Raw genomic sequence first — 11359 nt, forward strand, 5'->3', positions numbered from 1 at the left:
TACAATTTTAAGAGTACACCAGGAACAAGTGACTTAAAAATTTAGTTCTATATTAGAAACAGCAACATTGCCTTTCTCTAGTCTCAAACATTTACTAGCCCAATGTCTCTTGTCTAATGCATGATGGGTAATTGAGTTTTAAATGAATGATGGCTGAATCACATCTTTAAAAATATTCCTGAAACTACCAGAAAATAAATCAGTGAAGGCTGAAGTCACACTTGTCTCTGTTGGGTTCTACAATTCTATTCTGATGATATTCATGAAAACTCACTATCTCTTGATTAGGGATTCAGAAATTAAATAGAGCTGTGCTTAAAATTGTAATAGTTCTAACAATTAATTTCCACACTTCAATCTGCTCACTGTAATGATTGTATTTTTTTTCATTGTCAGTGTGTATTCAGAGCAATGAACAATAATTTTGCAAGTATTTGTTTATTTTTGAATGACTAATTCCCATTTGGAAACTACGTTTACAACTTTAATTTAGCTAGGAGAGTTTATGTGGATTAGCAGCAAATTGTATCCTTCAATTATATCAGAAGCATTGGTAGTTTCTACCTCCCAGCTTCAGGGTTAGAGAGGTGGTCCATTGAAAACCGTTTTACTGAGTGTGCATTCACAGGAAATTGGAATTTCTTTTCTACCTCCTGTGTGGAGGAGTTCTTCATTCTTTCCTTCAATACTGCTTTCAATCTTTCAATACTGCTGAATTGGGCTGGGGGCTTTTGTTGTTGCTTTTTGTTTGTTTGTTTGTTTGTTTGTTTCCCAACACCTGGTTCTGAACTCTCATCTTCCAACATTTCCCTCCTTGCAGCCATCAAGTGAAGAAAATGTGCTCATGCTTCAGAAGTGGAGAACAGCTATGAGGCAAAAGTTATGAACAGTTACAAACCTGTGACAGAGCACAGCTAGAGAGCACATTGCAGCAAGGAGAGCCCAGGCTTAAATTACAAGAAGTTTGTGGAGATGAACGAAGTGGAGCGAGTGGTTTTGGAATTCTTGTAAGCGACAGTTAATTTTCACAAGCACTCGCAGAACTTGATAAGGTATAATAGTGTTCTAATGATAAATGATTGATTCTATGAAATTAGCTTTGAATTATAGGGCTGCTGAATTTAATTTAGAAATCCCTATACTGCTTTGAAATGCCTCTGCTTTTGCTAGAACATTATTTAAACTATCAATAAGAGAAATGATCATCCTCAATTCCTTTATCATTTTGGTTAAACAGAGGTTATTACTCATTTCATTTTCTCCAAGCACCCAAGTCATATTTGCTTTATGAAGAAAGCATGTTGTTTCATATACTCCTTGCACTAGAGAAGATTTCTCAAAATTTAAATAGCATGATTTTGAATGTAATTAAGTGGTAGACTAAAAGGTTATATTTGAAAAACACAGAGGCCAGAAGAAACTACCAACAGAACAAACATAAACTTTCAAGGTCATTTTCTTAAGCTTACTTCTATAAGACCCCAAAGGGTGAAGGGCCAAGTGTACTGTCACTGGGTGTTTCCACTTGTACAGGAATGGCTACCTTCCTACAGGAAGTCATCTCACTTTTAAACATGTAACTTACTTTATCCTTAGCTCTATCATGGGAATGGGTATTTTAAAAGGTAAGTGAATAGTCATCTCTTCCCCTATTCCAGTGTGAGACCCTGAGCATATCTAGCAACTAATTTTGTATAAACAGTAGGATCTCTGAAGGCAAAATCTGTTTTGTAAAACTAACACTGTGTAGTTTCTTTGCAAATATTTGAGGAATGAATCTCATTTGATCATCACAAGATGTCTATAAGGTCCTACTAAATATCACTTTCACTACTGTATACAGAAAAAATTAAAGACAGAGTGGCATTGAATGCAATAGCTATTTTATCTGACATCAGTTTCTTAAATTAAATCAAAATTTCTCTACGTCAGTGTTCTCTCCAATATCACTTGTTCATAGAACAGTATCTGAGAGAGTTATCTTACAGATGTCTATTGATCAGTACCTCATTGTGGTGTTTGATAAGTTTCCTGTAGATACAAAACAAAGAAGACTAGTAGATCACTTTGTCCCACAATAGAGTAGGTTGGAGTACAGGGACAGGTCTACCTTAGGGATTTGCCATAACGTTAGAAGGCTGTTCATTCAGCATATTTCTGGAGCACTTACCAGACATAAAACATAGAGAAAGATATGGAGCAGAACTGTTCTGGAGTAATTTCTCATTCTGTCCAAGTAAAAACTCATTTATGTATAAAATTTTAAAACCCAATATGAAATCCTTAAAAGCATTCTGCAATGTTGATAGGTTTAATATCTGAATGTGCTATATTCACACAATATTACCATAAAACTCATGTAGTCACTTGACAGGCATTATTCTTTTATGGAAAAAAAACTGATTTGGAGGTATTCTTAGGGACATCATGACATGTATAACATCATAAAAACAATTTGGGGATATTTTTACGGCACTTTGGCATATATAATACAATGTATTTTATTGCAAAAGAAGACACGATGGGGATAATATGAAAACTGTAGTAGTAATTGGATCATTAAAGTCTTATTTTAAACCCCATTTAGACTTCAATAATACCATTGTTAAATAAACTGCATCACTCAAAGCTATTTCAAACTATTAATGTACATTGACATCTGAAGATAAAAGTCTATTTTCTTCCAAATTCATCATTTAAAAACCTATAAAAATGCCAGTTCTCATTTCCTAAAGACTTTTTGTTCACTGTCCATGAACAGATGGCACCTAAAACAAGAGAGGACATTTCCTTAAGCCAATACAAATTCGAGGTAATCCAGAAGTTACAAACTGTTGACATGTTTTGATTGTTCATTTTTACCTAAATAAATAATTGGAGTGGAATAAGCATGGAACTGACTTTTCAAAGGTTAATAATGTGCCTCGAAGGTGTTTAAAGTGACAGTGTGTTCCTGTGATCCAGATATTCATCCACACTGAGTGTGTTCACCCTGGAATAAAAATCAGCCTTCAAAATGGGTTATGGCAGCCACATGCACATATATGCAGAATTCTGTACTTATATCCCTGATCAAATGGCTCTTTATAATGTCAGAGAGCATAGGGAACTGATGTGTTTAAACATGGACTTTATAAATACTCGGTTCTCTAATACTGCGTATACATTTGCATACAGATAGGCCATAGAAAAGTGGCTTGGCAAGAAGAGAGATAGATACGGCCACTGGTCTAAACTTTATCTGTCTTCAGCTTTCCCTCCTGACACAGCCTGATTCTCCCTGTGAATGCTGATATGAGAGAAAAGGAAGCAAAGAAATAGATGTGTGTGTGTACTGAATGAGATCCCAGTGGTTTGATATTCCTATTCCTTTCTATGGCTACTGCTGCAATGGGAGGTACTTTCATTGGGTGAGCTTAATAACAAAGATAACAGTAATAATAACGCTCATGGTAGTACAGATGCATAGAAGAGGACATCTTAAATAACAAACTCAGGGGTAACCAAAGTCATGTTACAGAATGAATACTTAACTAATTTTGCACTGTCTCCTTAATTCTGGGCAGGGACTAGAAGGGGTGGCAACACCTCCCAGGAAGTCCACTGGACTACTGACCCTGGAAGTCATAGATCTGGAAGATATTGAGAATGAGGGAGAATCACAGTAACCATATTCCTTCAAACACAGCAAATACCTACTCAAGCCTTCTCCACAAGAGATCTACACTCCCCTAGTCATGAGGCCGCAGATGCTGAGAAAAGTCAGATCTGATGCCATATTTCTCAGTTTGGATACATGATCCTTCAAATAAAGAGGACAGGAAAGTAAAGAATGTCATTTCCTAAAGAGGATTTAACAACCTACTAAATATAAATTGAAGTTCAAGCCCTCTCACAGGTCTATCATGGTGCAACAGAATTTAAATTCAATAAATGTCTTTTAGGCATTTACTAGTTTGTGAAGCATCATGTAAATATTAACTAGTAGAAAAAAACATTAGTAACTATTTCAGGGAATATGATAATGAGGAACTACACTTAATATCGACAAATAATAAAGGCAAAGTGAAAGAATGATTCTTTTAGTTGGAGAACAGGGACAAAACACTGGAATATCACGAAGAGGACACTGCATTTGACATGGGTCTGGAAAGATTTGCAGACAATCAATCATCAAGCAACAGAAATGCAGGAAGTTAATCTTAAGCAGTGGGGAAACACAAAGTATGTTTGGGAACTAGGGGAACATCCAGTTCAGTTCTATCAAAGCACAGACTGGCAGAATGGCGGCAGGTAATGCAGAGGTGGAAGGTGATCTTGAGAGCCTTCCATACTAATCTACAACAACCATATCTTTGTTGATTTAGACCCCACTTCGAAAAGTGGAACCAAAGGAAGGTACTAAAATATATTCTCCCGGAGAAGAAGACTTGAATCAAGTGATAGTAAGTATATTTGACTTTCAGTGGGAGATGGTATAGAAAAAGGAGTCTAGTATCCTGTCCTGGAAATGATGCTATGAACATAACATTAAGTGGTTGAGAGGAAACTGAGGTAAGAGAAAGAACAAATAAATAGACAAATACACATTGGTCAATGCTTATTGATGGAAATCAATAGGGACTTCCTCAGAGACAGAAGTCCCATAAAGAAGGACCTGCTCCAACCAGTTTCAAACTATGTCTCAAATAACAATGCCACCATTTGAACAATAAGTTTTCTTTCTTTCTTCCTTCCTTTCTTCCTTCCTTCCTTCCTTCCTTCCTTCCTTCCTTTCTTTCTTTCTTTCTTTCTTTCTTTCTTTCTTTCTTTCTTTCTTTCTTACTTTCTTCCTTTCTTCCTTTCTTATTCTAGACAGGGTTTCTCTGTGTAGCCCTGGCTGTCCTGGAACTCACTCTGTAGACCAGGCTGGCCTCGAACTCAGAAATCTGCCTGCCTCTGCCGACCAAATGCTGGGATTAAAGGCATGTGCCACCACTGCCCAGCCTAACTTGTTTGTAAAAAAAAATTTACCTTTTCCTGTTCTTACTTTACAGTGCTAGTAAAGCTTGCTGATGGGTCTGAAATCCTTGTGATGAAAATGTCTGTCTAGTACTTTGGAAGAGCATTGGACCAGACTACACTGTGACATACCACATTAGAAATTAAAATAACAGTTTGCTTAACAGGAGAGTACACCGAGGAAAGACAATTAAAAAAAAAACAACTTGGTTGAATTTGCGTAGAATATACCAAAAATAAAAGAAGAGGAGGTCATAAAGAATTACCAGAAATCTGAAAGAACAGAGCAATTCTGTTCCACAGAGAGCCGTGGAGAAGAATGCAGTTGTTGCACTAGTACATGTGAGTCTTCAAACTAGGTGCCAGGAAATGAAGTGACACTAGGGAATGATCAGCTCAACTCTCCCAAGAATCAGAGTCAGCTAAGGCACATTGGTGAGCAGATGAAGTACCACGGCAAGTTCAGGCCAAGGTAGCAAGACATTAGGACCTTTAACCAAATGAGCCATTTTGAAAAATAAATAAGTATTTTAGTGCTCAAGCAAAAAAAAAAAAATTAGCTAAGGGCTCAATTGAACAACTTTAAAACATTTTTGAGGATATTAAAGGCCTATTAAGTGAATAATACTTATATCTTCACCTCCTCTCTCTCTCTCTCTTTCTCTCTCTCCCCTCTCTTTCTCTCTCTCTCTGTCCTCTCTCTCTCTCTCTCTCTCTCTCTCTCTCTCTCTCTCTCTCTCTCTCTCTCACACACACACACACACACACACACATATCTGTTGGAAATGGTCCCTAAGGAGAAGAAATATTGGGTAAACATGACAATGGACTATGAACTATTGAAAAGCAATATTATCCATGAATGAAAACCAGCAAGGATGAGGAAATAAAACAAGGAAGAAAGATCTTGTGTTGGCCAGAAATATATTTTCAAAACAAACCAACCACTATTCTGCTCTATTTTTTTTTTCAGAAATCTTGCACATGGATTTTACCTTGCATGGCTCATTAATGTCCAAAACAGCTATGACCTTACTTTATGAATGAGGAGGTAATCGTTGACCAGGAAACAAAAAGTATACTATAGAAAGGAAAAGAAAAAGAAAAAACAAACAACAACAACAACAAAAACCCTGATATCTCTAAATTATAATACTTCGGAGTATTTATTGGATACCCCCTTTCATTGATGTGACATTAAAAAAAGTAGAATGTGTTACAAAGTAAAGGGTTTTCCAGGGTTCAGCATAAATAGATTTTTTTACTATTACTCATAAGAAATTGTTATTTTGACTTTTCTTGAACCTTAATAAACACAAAACTCTAAGTGAAGCCACAATACATCCATAAAATTATGATTCAAAATTCCAGCAATTTTTCAAGCTACTATTGAAACATATATTTCTCCTCCACACTTTTACTGTAAATTACACCACATAACATCTGCTGTCCCTAAGTTAGATGGCACAAATTAAGGACACCAATGAATAATTTCACAGTGCTTTATTTCCTCTGACCTTCTTTCTGATTCTTTTAAATATATGATTGAATTCTTTCTCTGTCTCTTTCTCTCTGTCTCTTTTTGTCTGTCTGTCTCTCTCTCCACCAATCCATATTTCCTTCCCCCATATCTCCCCTGTCTACACACCACAAACATACACATGTAGTAGAATTATGTTAGATTTTACAATAGGGTATCAAGCTAATGTGATTAGACCATCGAATGAAAAATATATTGGGTGGATAAGCTTTGAGTATAGCACAGAGTCTGATGAGTGTCAGAGTCATTCTAAGTCTAGAATGCTCTACCTCATCAGTGGTCAGTGGTACGAGCATTCACACTATCAACCTAAAGGACCTGGAAGGCAATATACATATGCACACTAAATGCTTTCATAGATTGAAAAGTGCACAGGATGGAAGTTTAAGCAACAAAATTAAACCCTCCTGCCACCATTTTTGAGGTTCCACCACTATTTTGCACAGCAAGGGGGAAAGTCTCTTTCCCCTCTCCACAGAGCATTTTTCAGCTTGGTCTCCAAATAAAGCCATGCATACACATGAAAGAGAGAGAGAGAGAGAGAGAGAGAGAGAGAGAGAGAGCTCCAGTTTTCATTTTTCCCCTCTTCCTGGATTTTTCTATCAGATCATTCTGGTAGCATTTGATTGGATAACTTTATAATGCTCTAGCCCACAAGTATACATTTAGGATTAAACCATCAATCTCTACTTACTGAAGAAAGAACAAGAGGTTGAGTCTATTGTTTTAAATCAAAACCTAAATCCTTTAAAACTGACAGTCATCTATTTTTCCCTCTGATGACTACAAACCAGAGCACAGGTAACCAAACTTCTAATCATGTTGGGTCATCTCTTATATTTCCTTAAGAACAAGAGAAACAAGAACAAAAGCAAGGTTCTTAACTGTCTTTTTTTTTCCCCTCTTTCGTCTTCTCATCACACATTAATTACCTAAAACTGTCTGCATGCAAGTAAAGAAAAAAGTGTTACACTTGTCACTTCCAGCCTCATCCTAGCCAAGATGCAAGCAGCGTCTTTCTATTCTCCAAGAAATCCTTACATGCTGACACTCCAGACAATATTACATTTTCTGTTTTTAATAATTTGTTTCATACTCTTCAGGCATGACTTCATTTGTGTTTCTCATTTACAAAAGTTCCACCGGCCATGGCTCTGGACAGAGAATTGCTTGTAAATTCATTCCCCATCTCACTGATTGGGCCCCGGTAAAGAGCTGTTTCTACGGATAAGCAAATATTATAAGCGACCAACTCCAGAGACTGTGTCTCCACAGCCTGTCCCAGAGCTGAGTTCATTTCCACCTTCCTGAGCCTTGGGCACGCAGACTCTCCTACAGGAGACTGAGCTGAACACGACATCCAAAACAGACAGAACTGCAAAGACAGGAAGGACCCTGTGCATTCAACCTTTCACCTTCCTCTTACACTGAAAGTGTCATTCTGACAATAGATAAATAAATAAATAAATAAATAAATAAATAAATAAATAAAATAAAAGAAAGGCAAAATTTCAGTCTCTTAAATATTACACATACCTTTCATGGCCTATCCCAGATATACTGGGTCATTAAAAACTAGGCAACTGCTACTCTGAGACAATACCATCAGAGGTAAACTTCGGGATACCGGTGGCCGGTGGTAGTGGTCATGTTAGTGTTCAAGAGCCTACGTAGAACTAAGACTTTAAAATTTCACACTCAAATGAGACGAGTATCCTCCTAGTTAGAGCGAGCTTAACTATCAGAGGAAAAGTACCAGCGAATGTCCATGTCTTATTTCAATGTATTTCAGAGTAATGCTGGACTCAGTTGTTCAGGTGGCTTGGTTTCCACAAGTAATAAAGAAACTGCATTAAAAATCTACTTTCTTACAACTTTACCTCACTCGAGGCCACATTTCTGACCCTGTAAAGCCAAATGATGCGTGACTCCGTAGCTTATATAATCTTCCCCGCTCACATTCTCCACAACCTTGATTCTATTTAGGGTCTTCTTAAAAAGAAACAAAAATCTGTACACATGAAAGTCATCTAAAAAAAAAAAAATGATGGAACCCAAGATGCTGTGTAGGGAGGACACCAGTTCTGCCTTGAGTCCCACGCTGAATTCAGAGAACAATTTCTATCACCGCATATTTTCCTGTGAGACAGACTCTATGCACAGTGCCCAGTACCTTTTCAAGGCTGTACTATATAAAAATTATTTCCAAGTGTCACTGAGGGACATTTTCTCCAAACACAGTAAACTGAAGGGAGCTATAGAACAAGACAAGCGAGCTTGCAAAAGGCTCTAATGTGGGCACCATCCCGTCTGTGTATTAACCAGATGATCAAGACAGAGTTCTAGTGAAGTGTTTGGGAGCATCAAGGAAGTGTGGAGGGGGTGGATCAACACCATTTTGACTCATTTATCCCCAGGTGTTAGGAGAAGGAAGTGTGCTTGTGAATGGCATCTGGTAAAAGCAAAACACAACCTCAGAAATTTTCAGGGAAGGCAAAAAGTACTCTCTGGATCGCGGTGGACCCTACCACTAGCGAGTTTCAAACACACTTCAAGCATTTTTTTTTCCTTTCCCTCCTAGACCCTGCCATGCACCCCCACTCCTCGGCTCTCCCATGCCCCCACACCTACCTCCCTTTCCCAATCCCGCCTGGGTCCTCACTCTCTTTCATGCAGCGATGGCAACAAGCGTCCCCCCCCGCCCCCAGCGTGGAAGGGGCATCGGATCACAGCGAGGGAAGGACGGTGCCAGCGGGGCGCCCGCTCGCAAGCCCATCGCATCCTACCGCCTGTGGAGCTCGCCTCCTCCAGCTGAGCCGAGATGCTTTCCACTCTTCTCACGTTCATCTTTGGGGACGCTAGATGCCGGAGCGACTCTCTTAGAGTCCACTGACCCAGGGGCGTCTGGCGATAGGTCCGCCACGGGAGCGCACAGCCACTCTGTCCTGGGCGACCAAGGCGCTGGGAGCTGGAGGTGGTGGCAGCGGTGGCAGCGGCGGCAGCGGCGGGCAGGGCGCGCGGAGCCGCTGCAGGTGCAGGCGGAGGCCGGCGGGGGGCGCCGGGGGCGCTGTGCCACGCTGGGTGGCAGGGCTACGCGGGTGGTGGGGGCCAGGACACCCGCCGCTGAGAAGCCGGGCGCTGTACCGCCAGACAGAGCTAGGCGCCCCCCGCCCTTGGCAGGCTTGCACCTCCTCTGCCACCTGCTGCCAAGTCACTAAAGGAGAAAGTGGAGGAGGCTATACAGCAGTGCCTCAGGTGACAGCAGTTCACCAAGAGACCTGAAGCCGCTTAAGGCTAAACAGGGCATCTGTTAAGATTTTTCCAGTGAGTTATTTGAGGGTCCACTGGGACCCCTTGCTGCTTCACATAGGCTGGCTCAAGAAGTCTTTGGCAAAGAAACTTACTGCGGGGTCCATAGAGGGTCAGACTCTGCCCTGGGTTCGAAGGACACCAGAAGGTAAGGAGATGCCCTTCTCAGGAACCAGGCAGAGTGCCAGCAACTCCTAGACAGGAAACTTCCCAAGTACAACTCAGTCATGAGATTCGGAGAGAGGTTGGAGAATGTGACTTCTAGACACCCACTAGACAAGGCCAAGGTGACCACAGCACCTTACAACAGAGCAGTTGAGCCGCCGAGGAGATATTTCCCACAAGCGCCATCTTCAAACGCAGGTTTTACTGGAGGTCACTCTGTTGGAAGGGATGGCTGAGATCCCAGGGGATTTCATCACCCAGGGCTGCTTGTTTTTCTAAGCAAACCAAGGCCAGCAATGGCTGAGAAAGACAGAAAACAACCCAATAAACCACTTGTGGCCATGGTTACTGTTGGAGAGAGAGCAGAGCATTAAAACACAGGCTTCTCTGCTGGGAGGAGGGAAGTGTACACTGCCTCCTTTAAAAAGAAAGGTCGAGTTGACCGGTTCTGTGGTCCAGCAAAGCAAATTAACATTTGTTCGCACTCTCCGCTGCAAGGTCAGTAGACACTGGCATGGTGGAAAGTCCTAAGTGTTTGGAAAGTCATTCTTCCTGTACCTGCCTGCTTACATACCACCATGAAACCTTGTCCCTTTCTCCGGTTAGGACTCAATTGTCACTTGTCCTTCCTTTCTCCCCTAGTCCCATAAGTGGCTCACTGGAAAGCCCTGTGACGCCTTCCACACTGCTAGTTGCAGACAAAACGTCAACATCTCCATTGCTTCCATACTCACGAGACTTTATCAAACCTACTTACACGAGCTGAAATCTACTTTACAGGAGTTAAGGAAACCAATAGAAGGGCAAATTTACTGAGAGCGACTGTGAGGGCAGCACAGTTGGAAACTACGAGAAAGGAGGCTGCTGGGGCTGGAGCTGGAGAGATGTGCAGGAATAGGATGGAAGGGATACAGGATGAGATGACAAGCAATCTTAACTTCTACTGAGTCAAGTATATAAATTTCTAAACGGTGTATGTTCTTTACTTCCTCCTAAAAAGCCTCTTATCTGTCCTTCCTAGCAAGTTCTACTATTTCATTCTGGTCACCTGGCACCCTAGGACTTCAATAATCTAAAAGCAAGCTTCCCACTAGCAACCTTTATCACAAAGGACCACCACTCAGCCTCTGCAGAGGCTCACTAATACCTTTCCAGTTCGAAACTCCATTCTTTTCTCTGTGCTGATTCCTAAAAATACCTTCATGTGTGGGTTTGGCCTCAACGGGCTGAACTGGAATTTTAACGGTGAGCCCAAAGCAAACAACTTAACCTTCCTCGCTCAAAAATGTACAAAACAGTAGTGCCTGCCTCAGTGAACCTCTGGCAAAGATTAAATGAGACAGA

At 40.5% G+C, this 11359-nt stretch overlaps 1 protein-coding gene across 2 annotated transcripts in view; it reads right to left on the reverse strand.

Moving 5' to 3' along the window:
* Kcnip4 (potassium voltage-gated channel interacting protein 4) overlaps positions 1–9777 on the reverse strand; it is a 1067998-nt gene extending 1058221 nt beyond the window's left edge. Inside the window, exon 1 of one of the 2 annotated variants that reach the window (XM_028765224.1) lies at positions 9328–9777. In XM_028765224.1, the coding sequence (XP_028621057.1) occupies positions 9328–9388 (61 nt within the window). In that variant the 5' untranslated portion in view covers positions 9389–9777. The remainder of the gene's footprint in view (positions 1–9327) is intronic. The other variant, XM_028765228.1, reaches the window with a different exon arrangement.
* Positions 9778–11359: the final 1582 nt, after the last annotated feature.

This window comes from Grammomys surdaster, unplaced genomic scaffold (genome assembly GCF_004785775.1).
Source record: "Grammomys surdaster isolate TR1022 unplaced genomic scaffold, NIH_TR_1.0 150, whole genome shotgun sequence".
NCBI classification, from domain to species: domain Eukaryota; kingdom Metazoa; phylum Chordata; class Mammalia; order Rodentia; family Muridae; genus Grammomys; species Grammomys surdaster.